The 16,789-nt window shown below is 45.2% G+C and overlaps 1 protein-coding gene across 1 annotated transcript in view; it reads left to right on the plus strand.

The window, feature by feature from the left end:
* Window positions 1–16,789, plus strand: part of LASP1 (LIM and SH3 protein 1) — a 58,980-nt gene that overhangs the window by 22,868 nt on the left and 19,323 nt on the right. The window contains exons 3-4 of the mRNA XM_072646261.1: window positions 1,868–1,952; window positions 12,370–12,477. Of these exons, the coding sequence (XP_072502362.1) occupies window positions 1,868–1,952; window positions 12,370–12,477 (193 nt within the window). The remainder of the gene's footprint in view (window positions 1–1,867; window positions 1,953–12,369; window positions 12,478–16,789) is intronic.

Genomic DNA, 16,789 nt, shown 5'->3' on the forward strand with positions numbered 1-16,789 from the left:
GACTCCCCTTTCCAGGCTTTTTGGTCCAGTGAGACTGACCTTGTTGCTTTCTGCACATATTATCTTCATCTCTCCTCACTGTGCCTTAGCACTGCCATCCCCCATGCCTGGAAGCAAATGAGATTGAGCTCTTTGCAGACCTTAAAGTGCTATGTAAACGTTACTGTCGTTTCTGTTGTGTGCTTTCTCATCACCATCTCTGAAGAATCACTTCCTTCTTTCCAGACTGACCTCCAGTGTACCAGCTCTTGCACAGAAGCCTTTCCTGAGTTCTCTACTCTTCTCAAACTGCCTTGTATTTTCTTATATTTATTCTGTCTATAGATAAGTGTATGTTATATAGTCTCCTATTGTTGGAGTACTTAACCTGGGATCCATGAGGTCTCATGTGGGTAGATTTCAGGAGGTGTATGAACTTACATGGGGGGAAAAATCTGTTTCCTACTAATCTGCAACTGAAATTTTAGCATTTCCTTTAATTATGAATTAAAAAACACTACATAATTCTCAGAAGAGTCTATAAGTAGCTTTACCAGACTGCCAAAGGAGTCCACAAATGCAAAAAAAAAAAAATGTTCAGAACCCCTGCCTTATAGAATGTAAGCAGGCATTGTTTCCTTTTCATTCCAATCAGCTAACATAGTTCCTGGCACCTAGTAAAAAAAAAAAATAGTAGCTAACATTTATATATCACCTATTCTGTGCCAGGGACTGTGTGGAAAGTGTATTATCTCATTTGAACTTTGCCACAGCCTTGGGTGGTGGGTGCTATTGTTATCTTCATTTTACAGATGAGGAAACTGAGGCAAAGAGCTTAAGTAACTTTTAAGTGATTTGCCCAGTGTCTGAGGCCGGATTTGAACTTGGGTCTTCCTGATTCCAGGCTCAGAACTCTCCCCACCATGACACTTAGTTGCTCCTTGTTTAATAATGCTTTTTGGTTGATCTTGGGAATCAAGTCAAGTCACCAAGCATTTGTTAAACACTCTTCGTGTGTCAGGCACTGTGGGAAGTAAATGCAAGAGTTATGCTGAAAGACAAAATCTCTCCCTTTTCTTAAGGAGCTCATTATCTAAAAGAGGGGACAGACTTCATTCACGTGGTCAGCTACAGACAAGCTATGGACAGGACCATTTGGAGCTAATCAAAGAGGGGAAAGGCACTAGTATTAAAGGGGAGATTGGAAGAGGCTTCTTGCAGGTAGGATTTTGAAGGGAGCTAGGAGGTTAGGAGGGAGAATGTTAGAGGGAAGGAAGGTTGGGAGAATGGTAGTAGGCTTTAAAAGCCAAACAGAAATTTAGGTTTGATCCTGGAGATAACAGGAAGCCCCTGGAGATGATTGAATACAGTGGTTTCAGGGTCCGACCTGTGCTTTAGTAAGATCAATTAGGTGGCTGAGTAGGGGACAGATTAGAATGGAGAGGGGCCTGAGGTAGGGAGACAGACTTCAGGCTATTGAAATAATCCAGTTGATAAGGCAACTGGGTGGCCCAGTGGACCGGGTGCCTGACCTAGAGTCAGGAAGACTCATCTTCCTGGGTTCAAATCCAGCCTCAGACACATAATAGCTGTGTGACCCTGGGCAAGTCACTTAAGTCTGTTTGCCTCAGTTTTCTTATCTCTAAAATAATCTGGAGAAGGAAATGGCAAACCACTTCAGTAGCTTTGCCAAGAAAATCCCAGATGGGTCATGAAGAGTCAGATAGGACTGAATAACAAGGAGTAGGATGAGAGGTTGCCTGAGGGCTGTAATAGTGTCAGAGGATATTGGGAGAGGATGCTATAGATAGCTTTGGGTTAGGAAGCATGAGGGTTCCCCATTTCTTCTGCCTCTGAGGATGATCACTGTCCCATCTTTGTGTTACAGACACTACCCCAAGCAGTCATTCACGATGGTGGCCGACACCCCGGAGAATCTGCGTCTTAAGCAGCAGAGTGAGCTCCAGAGCCAGGTAAGGAGGAGCCTGAGCTGGGACCCCGGTGCTGGTGGGTGGTGTAACCTTTGGCCAGGGTTCCTTTCCCTTCTAGTTACACAACAGGTTTTGGGGCAGCTACCCTTTTGCTCCACCCTCCCCCACTGTTGCCTTCCATCTACAAACTGGTACCATTTGGTGACCTTTGAGAACTTGTCATGCTCCTGAAACTCTAGCAGTGACTCATGTCTCTAAAGGGCTCTTAAAAAAAAGAATTCACAAGTATTTTCCTCATAATATCTTGTAAGGAGTATTGGGCAAGTGTTCACCCCCATTTTATGGATGAGGCAATTGAGGCTTTGAGCAGTTAAGATAGAGTAAGTAATTGTCATCTCTATTACTTGACCACATATGGTAAGTATTTTCATCCCTGTGTTTTGGATGAGGAAGCTGAAAACTGAAAAGAGGTTGTGACTTGTCTGAAATCACATAAATCTGAAGCACCTCCGAAGTCTTCTTCCCCCGCAACTAACCACTGACTCAGTTCCTTTTTATTTCCTGGGAGTGGTCACAGGGCTTGGTTAATGAGGAACTAGGTCCGGACTGGTTAGACCTAAGGCCCCCATTAGATGTGTTTGTGGTTTTAACCTAATATTTATATAGCACTTTCCATCTATCATCTCATCTGGTAACTTATTTGGACCTTTGTCTTAGTAGGAAGGTCTGTGTTTTAAATCCCAGTTCTGATGCTCACCAGTTACAGCATGATTCTAAGTTATTTAGTTTTTTTGAGCCTCAGTGTCATCATCTGTAAAATGGGTTAAATAAAACTCAAGCCCTGCTAACTAGGGGTATCTTGAGGAAAGTACTCTCTAAACCTTAACAAGCTGTGTGATTTGTTGTTAACAGAATAATAACTACAGCAAGGCAAGAATGAAAAAAAAAGCATTTAATTAAGGACTTGCTATGTGCCAAGCATGATTCTAAGCACTGGGAATAAAAATTGAAAAAAAAGCTTCCTGCTCTCAGGAGGCTCACATCCTCATGGGGGTATGATGGGGCAAAGCAACTTGTATGAAAGGTTCCAGCTGCAAGTAAATCAGAAAGGCCCAGTGGCTCTTAGGAAGCAGCAAGCAGCAATGCCAATAGTATTGAATCTTTTTCATTGCACCCATTTTCTTGAGTAAAGTCTGTCTGTTGATGGTGGTACTAAGGACTTTGGTGGTGAGGACTCTTTTTTTTTCTTTCTGGTTCTTCCGTTGCTGTGGCTGCTGAGGAGGTGGCAGGGGGAGGCTCATCATTTGCAGAGGAAGTAGTCAGGTTCCATCCCTGCAGAGGCTGCTCCTCTGGACGTTGAGGGGAGGAAGATGGTGCAACTGTTCCTAGGGCTCTAGGGCCTACACTTCCTGGAGGTGGCTGCTGGGTGGAGTGGAAGGCCCTCTTCTCCCCAGGGTCTGTTTCCCTGATGGTGGCTGCAGGGCTTTCAGTAATAATATAGCCCCTCCTAACTACTCTGTGAGGTAGGCAGGTAGAGTATTATCATCATGCCATCCCTGTGATGATAAGGGAGGCTAATTGCCTCTCTTGAGATGCCAACAGTGACCTCTTAGTCAGTTCTTTAACCGGATATGAGAGATGGGACTGTGAAGTGAGGAGACTGGTTTTAATTTTAACCAATGCTCCCACACCCAAAGAACATCATGACATTAGGAGGTCATTGGACCCTTTCAGCTGTGCTGTTGGTACAAGAGACAGGTGGGGCAATGGATATAGAGGGCTGGAGGCAGAAAGACCTGAGTTCAGTGCAGATTCAGACACCTTAGGAGCTGTGTGACCCTAGGCACTTTCCTCAGTTGTAAGATGGAGACAATAACATATATTGTGAGACTCAAATGAGATAAAATTTTAAAGTGCTTAGCACATAGTAAGTACTTAATAAATTCTTATTTCCTTGGTTTTTTCCCTCCTTTCCTTCTTTCCCTCTCTCTTTTCTTTCTCTTCTTCCTTTTCTCCTTTCCTCCCTCCGTCTCTCCTTCCCTTCCTTCCTTCCTTCCTCCCTTTTTTCCTTCCTTCCTTCCTCCCTTCCTCCCTTCTTTCCTTCCTTTCTTCCTTCCTTCCTTCCTTCCTTCCTTCCTTCCTTCCTTCCTTCCTTCCTTCCTTCCTTCCTTCCTTCCTTCCTTCCTCCCTCCCTCCCTTCCTTCCTCTCTCCCTCCCTCCCTCCCTCTCTCCCTCTTTTCCTTTCTCCCTTCTTTTTTTTGGGAGTTTTGTTCTTCAGAGTGCATTCTCAATCCTCCGAGGGATTTTCTCATTATGTACCAGTCACCCAGTTCCCCAGGAGTCACAGCTGCTCCCTCTCCCTGAATCATTCATTTCCAGGCTGTGCTGTTTCCGGGATAGGGGAAGAGACCTGTACTGAACACTGTGGGAAGCTGGCATAGGTGGTAGTCAGTAGCTATCCATTGCACGGACTTAGGGCAGGAAGAGGGAAAAGTATCACTTGGAGAAAGCCAGACATAGCTTAGGTTTTGTCTTCAGAGAGGAATCAGGTCTGGCAGTCATGGATTGTCAGATCCACTACTTTTCCCCCTTCATTTCTCTTTTTTAAATTGGGGGAAACTGAGACCCAGGAAGAGGCCTCAGTAATTTGTCCCCTGGCACACATCAAGCTAATTGAATAGCTGCAGCTCGGTCCAGAGTTGCCTGCCTCTAATTCCATTATTTATTTATTTTGTATCACAGATGACTCCTTCATTCTTAGTTTCTAGCCAGGGATAGAAGTCTGGTGGACTTCCCTGAGAGATTCCCTCCTCCAGGGACCCTTCTTAGCCCTCAAAAGGCAGCCCCCAAATTCCCATCCCCATCCAGAGAACATGACTGAGAAGAGGAAGGGACGCAAGCTGATCATTTGTGAATCGGTCTTGGGCTACCTCCAGTTACCTCTAGGTTATTTGCATCAGTGATTGAATGGGGTGAAAGCAACTCCAAACAGTGAATGTTAGTAATAAAAAAAATAGTACATCTGACTTTGGAATGTGTGACTTGGGTTTGCCTCCTCCTAGAAAATTTTCCTTTTTCATTCTCTTTGGCCTAGTCTGATAATAAAACAAATATACCTTTACCAAGCACACGGGTGAGGAAAGCAAGAGGATCATAGGTCCAGAGCTAGAAGAGACCCTAGAGATGACATAGTTTAACACCCCCACCTCATTTTGCAAAGGCAACCCAGGGACATTCTGAGTAGTGGACTTTTAAAAATGCCATGTAGCTGAGAGCTCTTATACAAGGTGAGCATCTTAAGAGCAAGGCTTTGTTTCTTCTTGTTACCTGAGAAGCTTCTGCAGGGTACCAGGATGGGGCTGTAAGAGGCTGGGAGTTAATTGAATTCAGTAAACATTTGTTAATTAATTTAGTAATCTTCTTCATGCAAGACACTGGGGTAGCTATAGGGAAATAGACCCCAAAACCAAAATATCTTTACTGACTTAGATACCCAGGTTCAAGTTTTTACCCTAAAGTGATCTTAGAGAAGATGCTCCTCTGTTTGGACCTCAGTCTTTCTTTTCTTTTATAATACAGGCGGAATTGGCTTAGCCCATCTAGGGCTAATTGAGAAGTCCCATGTAGAATGATTTAGTTGGTTTTTATACCTGGCAATGACCCTTTGCTTCCTCCCACATTGGAACTCCCTGTGTTTTTCTAAACTCTGGAGGAGGGAAGTAGGGAAGTTCATTTTTACACATGGCAGCCATTCACATCTGTCTCTTCTGGGACCCCCGCCTCCACTGCAGGGGAGAAGCTGCAATTATTCGGTAGTGGATGAGCATGCCAGGCACGTTGGCACAAGAGGGGTGGTGCCAGGCTGCTGCTGGGTAGCATATCAGTAGGGAGGGTCAGGCAAAACAAGGAGTCTTTGGCAGGCTTCCTGGGGTAAGAATGGGGGCTTAGAAGTGCCCACTTTGGTAAGTATGCCTGCTAGGCCCCCCATTTTGGGGTAAAATCGGGAGGCCAACTGGCCTCAGTGACAAGGATAAGATTTCACCAAATGTTGACTTGAAGAGGCAGGCAGATTGGGTCTTCCCAGAGCTGCCCTGGGACATCAACCCTCCCCAGCCAAATCCCCCAGACAGCTGAGGGGGATATGTGAGTTTTGGCCCAAGTCCCAGCTTTAGTGCCCCCCCCCCCAACCCCTAACACACATTCCCACCCTCTAGACAACTTTTATGGGGCTGATTTATAACCCTAGGTTCTCTTGTCAGTGTCAGGGACTTCAATTGGGGTGATGGGCACTCTGGGAAAGGACTCTAGACTGTAATACTGACAGAGCCCTTCTCAGAGAAACCCAGTCAGAAAGACAGTGAATACACACACAGACATACATGATACGCACGCATTTATCCACACCCTTCCAAGGGGAAAGAAATTCTAAACCTCCTCATGATAGAGATATCAATTCCCTTTTCTTTTGTCTGACTCACAAAAGAGGCAGCTGTAGCACTTTTCTCCTCCCAGCGTCAAATACCTGAAAGAGGGGTGTGTGGCGGGGGTGGGGGGATGGGGGGTTGTTGGGCATTCATGTGTGCTGGGGGCACAGAAAGCTGAGGAAAGAGGGTTGTCCAGGACACGGGAGTAGGGGGGGAAACCAAGCACAGGTGATGGCCAATAGCTAGAGAGTATATGGACGGTAAAGGGTGTGGATAAAACCAGATTTTGCCAAGAGTCTAGATAACTCCTATTTTTTCTTCAGAGAGAAGTGGTGATTGGTTTGATGTCAGACCTGGAAGAGACCTTAGAAGTATTTAAGTTTTTATTTATTTATTTTTACATCTGAGTAAACTGAGACCCAGGAAGGTGAAATAACCCAAGGGCACACAGGCAGTAAACATCAGAGGGAAGATTGGAACTCAGTTTGTATGACTGCAGTGTTTCATTCTGGAGGCCGGTGTCCTCAAGCTCTTCATAAAATCTTTGTTCGTAAGCACCTCTCTGGCAACAGCCAAACTTGGGGGCCAGTGAAAAAGAGACAAATGGGGCTGGCTGTCTCCAGCTCAAGCTTCCTGACTGGCCAGGGAAGTAGGCTACGTGTACTTCCTAAAGTCCTGAGGACTGTCTGCTGAGGCTAGGGTATCATAAAGGAAGTCCTCACTTCTCCTACCACGTCCTCATCTGCTAAGAGAGCCCTGAGAAGCAGCTCAGGCAAGTGGTTCCTTTTTCTGGATCTGTCACTGTGTCTCGACTCTGTGTCTCCATCACTTTGGAAATCCAACCTGTTCTATTTTGGAAATCAACCAATCTATTTTGGTTGGCTTGTTTTTCCTTTGTCTAAACTGGTTCCCCCAAAGTGGCACCTTTGGTGTCTGGGACACCTAGGGCCACCCCCACTGGGGCTGGAAACCACAGGGTTGGTTTAACTTTTCTGCCTGAGTGTCCATCCAGAAATGACCACCTTAGTGGCCTCACCCTGAAGCTTGGCAGAGGAGGAATAACCCTGCCCCCTCCTCTCATCACCCCTACCCCACCCAGGCAGAGATGGACTGAAGGGTGGGATCTGAGTTCCCTTTCTCTTAGCCTTGTCTCATCCCTACTCACTTTCTTTTCTTTTTCCTTTCCTTTCCTTTCCTTTCCTTTCCTTTCCTTTCCTTTCCTTTCCTTTCCTTTCCTTTCCTTTCCTTTTTCTTTTTCCTTTCCTTTGACCTTTTCCTTTTCCCTTCCCTTTCCTTCTTCCTCTTCCTTCCCTCTATAAATAAAATTTGACATCTTCTGTTTTTTTACATCATCCAGATATCCCCTAGTATCCCTTCCCTTCCTGCTCCCAGAGAGCCGTCCTACATAACAAATAGTATTTTTAAACAAAAAAAAAAAAAAAAGAGATCAGCAGAACTGATCTAAGGGTACGTACAACGTTCCACATCCCGCATGGACCTCCCACCTCGTAAAGGAATGGGGTGAGGGGTCTCCTCATCTCTCTTCTTTGAAGCCTTACATTTTCTTGAATTTCACAGCATGCATTTTTGTTTTTGGGTCTTTTCCATTTTAATCGTTAGCGTTGTGGTGTACATTATTTTCCTGGCTGTTTTATACTGTTGTACCCCCTTCCATTTTAATCTTAGACCCTGAAACAGGGAAGGGCTGGAGGACAGCCTAGTGAGGATTTTCCTTTTTAGACATGCAAGTAACCACACCCCAGTCCCCAGCTCTTTGTGGCTGATTCAAATGTCCACTTCTGTGTTGTCCTTGGAGACCAGGTCTGTGTGTTTGTATGTGGGTGTGGGTGTAGTTTATAGGCCACCTTCCTGGTCCCTAGTCTGAGTCAGGTGTGGCTTCTGTTTTCACTCTCTGTTGAGGAGGAGAAGCTGTGATCACTGGAGACAAATTCCACATGGTTCACATGGCAGGGTCCAAGCAGGCCTGGGTTCAAATCCTACCCAAGAGGACAAAGTACAAATCAACCTTCTTTCAGCCAGTTCTCTGATATCAAAGTACCAATGCTTATATTTCTCAGTACTTAGCACAGCTGCTGGCACATAGTAAGTATTTAATAAATGTTTATTGTGTTCAATTCTAGGCTGGGATTATATTGGAGATAGCACATTGAGAACCTTGAGGATATTCTCCCACCCCTAACTCATGTCTCTTGGCACCTTTCCCCAATACTCAGAGATTCATGGTCCTCTGGGAGAATATCCTCTCTCATGCCAGATGGAAAGGTCTGAGAGCATTATGAAGATTGTGACAGAGATACAATAGACATGGGGTTAGAAAGATCTGTGTTCAAATCCTGTCTCAGACTCCAGCTGTGTGGCTTTGGGTCTCTTAACCTCTTTGGTTTTTCCTCAGTTTCTTCATCCGTAAAACAGGGATAATAATAGCATGTATCTAGCAATGAGGGACCAAATAAGGTCATATGTGTGAAGTTCTTTATCTAAAGGTTAGTTATTGGCAGTTATTCCTTGTCCCTTCCCCAGGTACCGGAATGATGAGTGTCAAATGAATCTTCAGTTGTGACATGCGGTGCTTTGCCCAGAGCCCTGTCCTCTGCTCTTTTTCTGGCCCTCCCTGGCCTACCATTTCAAGCTTAAAAGTGAATCACCCCTTTGCACAGCTGTGTTGGGGGTGGGGAGGAAGGCTGAGAGCTAACGGATGTCACCATTGTGGCCATTACCCTGGATAAAGGGCCCGAGCCTTAAAAGGGCAGAAGTAGGAGGAGAGTTAGGTTTGGTGGGGCTCTCATCAGTGAGTTGCCCCTGAGCCCCAGGTTAACCATGGCAGCAGTCCTGCTTCCAAAGAGACTTAGCCCAACAGACTTGGTAGGAGATGGTAGGATTTCAAGAAGAGGAGATGGGAAAACACAAGCTGTACTTGAAGAATGGCCGTCCTTGGAAGGCCATCCAGATAAAGAGCTAGAAAGGATTTCAGAGGTCACCTAATTCAATAGATAAAAAAACTGGCGGCCAAAGAGGAAGAGTCCTGTGAAGATTGACACACCTGCAGAGGACTTGCCCGTATTTACTGTTTTAAAGATGAGAAAATGGAGGGTCAGAAGAACTTCAAACCAAGTCCCACTGACTCCAAATCTGGCACACTGTCCATCTCCACAGTTTGGGTTTTACTCATTAGGCAATGGATAACCAGTGAAAGAATAGAGCTTTGCTTGGAAGGAGACTGAGTGGCATCTGGAATCATTCATGGATCAAATCTCTAGAGCTAAAAAGGACCTCAAAAGCTATTTCCTCTCCAGTCCCCCCCCCCCTTTTTTTTTTTTTTTTACAGATAAAAAAATAGAGGCCCAGGGAGGTTAAGTAACTTGCCCAAGTCATACTGGTAAGCACCAGTGGTAGGATTTGACTTTGGAACCTTTGACTCAAGTTAGCTGCCTTCACTGTCTTCACTTGGAGTTAAGGTAGCAAGTGGATGTCCTAGTGGAGAGGTGGCTCTTTTTGAGATTTAGGCAGGTCAAGTGGAATCTCTGGTCCTCTGTTTTTAACTTTGTAAAAGGATGAGGTTGGACCAAGATGATGAGCTTATGGGTCACTTCCTGTCCTAAGTCTAGCATCTTTTGAATTTATCAGTATAACCGAGCAATACTACAGATTGGCGACCTTAATTGTAAGTGGTCTCTAATCTAGCCTCTTGCAGCTTTTTCTGTCCCAAGAGCCTGTGGTCGTCTTTCCTGTTTCAGATGTCACTCAGAGCTGACTCCTTTCTTAGCCTTCCCCCTTTAAATAAAGTGTACTCCTTATTCTGCAGCCCGGCCACACTTATGTAGTTGTGAACTACATTTGTTAGCTTCTGCTGATACAGTCAGGGCTGAAGCAGAAGTAGTCTGTGGTCCAGGCTTGTGATTTCACTACTGTTGGGCCCACCTACATTAGTGTTTGATGTGGAAATTCCCTCTAACAATGTAAAACAGCATCCCCCCTCCAGTTTGGAGTGCCCTCATCACATTCATGAAGCCAGTTGGTGTCAGAAAGAAAACTTGAACTCAGGTTTTTCTGACTCCCAAGGCTGACTGTCTCCACTACATCATAATACCCTGCCTCTCATTCTTAAGCTGACTGAAAAAAATGAAAGAAGGGGCCAGCCCAGGATGTTGTGAGCTGGCCCGGGGATCCTGACCCAGAGACTGGCTGGGTGGCATTATTAAATGTGGATAAGGATGTCTTTTGGAATTCTCAGCTTCTTAGTAAAGAGAGGCAGAGGAGGCTGAGTTTGGAGTTAGGTTTGAATTTTGGTGACCAGGGGCAAATCACTTCACCCTCTGTGGGATTCTGTTTCCTCATCCATAAAATCCAATTCAGCACACATTTATTAGTGTCTGTGACTACTGTGTAAAGCACTGAATAGACCAAGCCAAAAATCTAGTACTTGTCCTCCCTAATTCATGGGATGTCCTGAGGAAAGTGTTTTTGTTTTTGTGGTGTTGTAATGGCATTTTCACAGGCTCCTGACCCACACTTTGGAAGCCATACGACTTCTGGGGTTTGGGGGCCAAGTGACAGGTGGTGGGTGGTGGGGGAATGGGGGGGACCGGAATCATCTGGTTCAGCCCTTGCTGAAGTACATTCCACCCTAACCTCTGCCCTCCCTCTCCTTGCCTGGGAACCACCCAGATCTCATCCTGGAAACTCTCAGGAGGCTCAACCATGTGCTCCATGTCCTGGGCTGACCTGCCTTCCAGGGACTGGGCCACCCCCTATGGAGGAAACACAGGCTGGAGCTGGGGGGAGAGAGAGCCTGTCAGGGAGGGAACAGCTGCTCAGAGAGAAAGTCCCAGGGACCTGGGGCTTACTGGATTCCCAATCCACATGGGAGAAAGGAGGAAGGGCCTCCTTTTTTTCCTCCTATTTTTCTCTTTCCCTAATGATGATGATGATGGTAATGAAAATAAACAACGATAATAAAATAACTAGCCTTTAGAGAGTGTTTTAAAGTTTGCACAATGCTTACAAATCTTATTTAATCCTCACACTATCCCTGGGAGGTAGATACTATTATCACCCCATTTTACAGATGGGGAAAATGAGGCTAAGTAAGTGACTGAGGCAGGATTCAAATTTAGATCTTTCTGAATCCAAGTGTGACACTTTATCAAGGAGCTATCTCTCCCTTAAACTCATTCTAGCCCACTCCTGTATATTCTGAGGAGATTCTCAAATCTTCATCCCTCAGTTGCATCTGGAAGATCTTCCCATTTTTCTCTAAGCTCAGTCTTTCTTTTTGCAGTATTACTTGAATTTCTGTTTCAAAATCTTTGGGACAGGATGGACAGTGTTGCCTTCTATAGGATTACCCTCCAAACACTTGGGGATGGTTCTAATGCAGGGGCCTTCTGGCTGTCTGGTCAAACCTGGGGACCCCTTCTCAGAATGGTGTTTCTAAATACATAAAGTAAAATCCATAAATTGCTAGATTTCAGTTAGAGGTTATTGAAAATAAAGATCTAATTTTTTTTTCTCTATTCAACAAAGACCCTGAAATCTATCCACAGGTCCTGGATTAAGAAACCCTGTTAAAGTGTGGTGTGTTCTGGTCATCCTCTGCCCACTGCCCCAACTCCCTCTCCTCTCTTATTCCATCCCATTGACCCTTTCTAGGTAAACTCCAAGGTGTTGGTAGTGCCAGCGAGAAGCTGGTGGCTTTCCTCTGTTCTACCTGCTTTTTGTCTATTGGTACAGTGCTTGATGCCAGTGATGATCACTCAACAGCTCTTACCCAGAGAGTCTTGGTAGGCACCTTCCAAGACCTGTAAGAAACCTTCAGGTCACTTCCTGCTTTGGGGTCAGCCCCAAGTGTTTGGGATAGTAGAACATATTCCTTCCATCCTTTGACCCAGATGTCCCAATTTGGAGTTCTGCCTCACTCCCCCTTCTATCCCCCTGAGGGTCCCCGTTTGGGGTTCCTTCCATTTCCTCCCCCAAGCAGTTCCTCCTTGCAGCTCACTTTCTTTGCTTTCCTCTAGGTGCGTTACAAGGAAGAATTTGAAAAGAACAAGGGCAAGGGCTTCAGCGTGGTGGCAGACACACCTGAGCTTCAGAGGATTAAGAAGACTCAGGACCAAATCAGTAATGTAGGTTTTTCTCTGTCTCTCAGTCTCTGTCTCTCTCTTTCTCTCTCTCTCTCCCTCTCTCACCTCCTTCGCTCCTTGATTTCCCTTGTTGTCGCCCACATGTTTCCCCCCAACCCCCCAGAAACCAGTGGAGGGGGGGCTGTGTGTGTGTGTGTGTGTGTGTGTGTGTGTGTGTGTGTGTGTGTGTGTGTGTGTGTGTCTGCGTGCTACTACTGCTCTGTGGGCCCCTCACACTCTGAGCCCTTCCCTTCTTTCTCAAGAACCAGTGATTTTTGTTTTGGTTTGGTTTGGTTTTTTGCAAGGTTGGATTATGGGATGGACATAGGGATGGTAATCTTGATAAGAAGGTTCAGTTTGCATTTGGGGGTGAAAGAGGTAAGACTCCCTTCTGTCTGTCTGTCTGACTCTAGCTTGCTAAAGAAGCAGGAACTGTGGAGGCCATCACTTCCTCCCTCATGCTGGGTTCTTACTTCCTTCCTAGCCAACATGTCCTTACTTCAATATCTCCTGACACCCCAACCCCGCATCCTGCCACCCCCACTTAGAGACATTCCCCTCCCCAAGCCCTTCTTTGCTAGAGAGGGTGAAAAGGGAGCGGCTGCTGAGAGGGAGGGGGTGCTGATGGGCCTCCGAGCACATAGTGGAGGGGCTGGGTACCTTCTCTGGGCTGGATTGTGGTTTCATGCTGTCCACTCCTCAGCAAAGGAAACAAGGCTTGAGGTTTCCTGCCTGGCACTGCAGAGGGAGAGTGTGTGTTTGGGCCTGTGTGAAAGAGTATTTGGGGACCCCACTTAGGGGACAAATCATGTGTTAGGTGTTCTGTCAGCATCAACATTTCTATAACAGCTAATGGGAACAGAAAACATTTATATAGCGCTCTGTGCTGGCCACTGTGCTAACATATATCTCATTTGATCCTCACCCTGGGAAGTAGGTGTTATTATTATCATTTTATATATGAGGAAATTGAGGTGGAGGTTAAGTGATTTGCCCAGGGTCATACAGGTAGTAAGTGTTTGATGTCAAATTTGAACTCAGGTCTTCTCGCTTCAAGGCTCTGTGCTCTATCCACTTTGCCATTTAATGACCTCATTTCGGTATTTCATTATTCTGTATGCCTACATTTCCAAAATGCTCAAGCATTTTTCCAGGCCTGTTCCCCGCCTACTACCAAGGGCCTGTACCTGGGGATAACAAGTGTTTTGGAATAATGGCTCTGAGGAGTAAGCTTCAGAGACATTTATTGTCTCTGACCTTAAAATAACTCAAGGGAGTAAAATCCTTCTTCCTGTAGGACGGACTGGGGAGATTGAAGCACAGAGAGGTTCACTGCCTTTCTCAAAGTCAGACAGGAAGGTAGTGCTGGAGCCTGGACTGGAACCCAGATCTGAGCCTCAACGCACTAAACCAGTCTGCATGCAGTTCTGGCTACCTGAGCCTGTCAGCTGTATAGAACTGTTCCCTGCTCTATGGGGTCTTCCATCCTTAACTCCACCCTGATATAGGAGTAGATGGAAAGGACAGAAACATAATTGGATCAATACCAATTAATCTTTCGACCCAACAAAGCAATGATGTGTCATCTCTAAAGATGGGTTTTATCCTGAGGGCTCATTGTGCAGGCACCCTAATATTCTTCACCACACCCACACACTCCACTCATTCCACCATGGGTTGGGACCTTAGACATAGCCTTAAGGATAGGGAGTGGATCTATAATTTTCATTGGTCTGGGGAACACCCATGTGAGGAAATTCCCTCTACTCATGCGGGTAGGTGTCTTGTTTGCAACTTCAGTTTTTGAGAGATTCCTAGCATGCAGGTGATTTACCCAGGGTCACACAGCCAATTCACATAAGAGATAGGACTTCAACCCAGACCTTCCTGATGTTGAAGTTGACTCTTTCCACTATGCCGTGATATATTTCTGCTTGACACACAATACATTAGCCTTTTTGCCTGCTTCTGGATCCTAAATGGGTTAGGTGATGTTGGTCTTCGAGTTATATATCTTTTCTAGAGCCTCTAGCATGGGTAGAGGGGAGAAGGGGAAGGTGGGAAGCTAGGGTTTCCTAATGTGGCCAAAAGAGGGGAGCCAGAGTCCCTAGCTTTTCTCTAATTTTCCTTTTAAAAAAAATCTGTTCTTTTTATATCACTCCCATTTCCCAATATATCCCTCTTCCCTTTCAGAGGATGCTCTTTCATCATAAAAACTTTTCATTGTTTGGCCTGTCCTTCTGTTACTATATTGAGCTATTAGTGTGGCCCTAAATTCCTGAAGCTTCCCAGAGACCCAATGGGGAGAAAGACCAGAAGAATATTGAATTATTGGTTTAGTGACTGTGTTTGAATCCTTCTTGAGTTTGCTACTTGTATAGCAAATCTTGGGCAAATCTTTTAACTTCTTTGGGCCTCAGTTTCCCCATTTGTAAAATATAATGGTTAGATTAGTTTATCTCTGGTCCTCCCCAGCTCTAAATCTTTTGACCCACTTCCTCTTGGCTCTTTTCTCCACACAGTTGCCTTTACTCCTTTCCTAATTAATAGAGGTATTAATGTTTAAGGAAAACCTACCTGGGAGCTGGAGCCTTGGAGCCTAGGTATGCTGGGTAAGCTAACTATGGCTGAGACATTCACACCTGGAGAGATAATAATCAGTTGCTACTTCCATTGCCATTTGCTGATTAAGAGTCTTTCCTGGGAGATGCTGACCATTAAGTGGACCTGTTAGGTTGTATTAAAATTGTTTTGTTGGCTGCCTTCACTGGGAGATGTTGACATTAACTGTTGGATGATATAAGTTATTTAGCTGGGTTATAAGGAAATTAGAAAGCTGAGTTTTTAACAAACCTATTCAACCAAATGAAGATCTGTCATTGACTTTGAGACCACACAGGGATCTGTTTTTCTTTCATGGTTGCACTTGGATTTTTTTTTTAAACGAAAATAGTATTACTAGCTTGATCCACCTACCCTTTTCATCTGACATGGTTTTCCCATTTTTTTTTTTAAGTGAAAGAAAAAGTATCAGAATTTCAAATCTGAAAAGGACCTCAGAAATCACTTAGTCATAGACTCTTCAAGTTGAAAGGGACTTTCCAGGATGGGTTGGACTGGTATGAGCAGGATCCAAGCTATTCTGAAGAGTCCCTATATGGAGGAACATCTGTGGTGACCTGTGGGTCATCCAGAAAGGTAACCTGTACTCTGCCTCCCAAGATAGGCCTTTCTGACTTGGGATAGCTCTAAAAGGCATTTTCTCTTAAGGCATCAGGCCTAAATCTGATTGTCTTCCACTTCCTCTTATGAGAACTCCTAGTTCTGTCCTCTGGGTGTACCCAGTATGAGTGTAATTCCTCTTCTGAATGGCAGCCTTCCAGATACTTTAAGACAGCAATCAGGTGCCTCCCTGAGTCTTTCATTTTTGAGGTGAGAAAACTGAGGCCCAGAGATGACAGTTAACTTGCTCCATGTCATGCAGCTGGTGCCATCACCAAGCCAGGATTAGCACCTGGGTCTTCAGCCTTCCAGTCTTTTCTATACATCTTTTCTCTATACCTTGCCTTTTCTTGAACAGATGTACCCTAAAAAGTTTGGGATTTACCATTCAGAAGAAGTCTTAAAAGAAGTAACATCCGAGGTCCCTTCTGGCTCTTCCTCTGCTGTCCCACAGTCCCGTGATCACTATTAAGGTTTGCAAAGCCTTTTATATGCATCGTCATTTCCCTTGGCTGAAATGGGCTTCAAATCTACCTTTTCCTAACCCCCTTCCTTCCTCACTGTTCCTTTTCTTACCTCCCCCCCCAGACGTACACACACCTGTCAGCTGTGCTTACATGTAAAATGAGTCATTTCCATTGACTTAGGGACTGTTTCCATTCATGGAGTCACACCTGGCTTTGGATATATGCACACGTACAGTCCTGCTCCTCCATTGGGGATGGCAAGCTCTCACCCCATTTGAGGAGGAAGACTAGAAGCCACATCTGGTCACCCAGGAGGAAACTGATGATTAGTGGATGTAGTAAGTGACCAGGGAGCTGCGGTTAGAGGTTGCTCATCTCCTGTTTTGGAGAGCAAATTTGAAGCGTGAGTGACCCTCTCATCTCCCAAACATCTCCCTGTCTCTTTACCAGCCTCATCTACTAGTCCTTGAGATTGTTTTGTTCTCCCTTTTCCCTCCTTACAAGTTGTCCTCTCCTGGCAAACCTATTGGGGGTGAAGGAGAGAGATGGTACAAGATAATTCAGTCATGTCTTGCCCCTCCTTCAGAGATAGGCTCCTCCCTGAGGCTATTTCTATTTCACAGACC

The sequence above is a fragment of the Notamacropus eugenii genome, chromosome 2 (assembly GCF_028372415.1).
Source record: "Notamacropus eugenii isolate mMacEug1 chromosome 2, mMacEug1.pri_v2, whole genome shotgun sequence".
NCBI classification, from domain to species: domain Eukaryota; kingdom Metazoa; phylum Chordata; class Mammalia; order Diprotodontia; family Macropodidae; genus Notamacropus; species Notamacropus eugenii.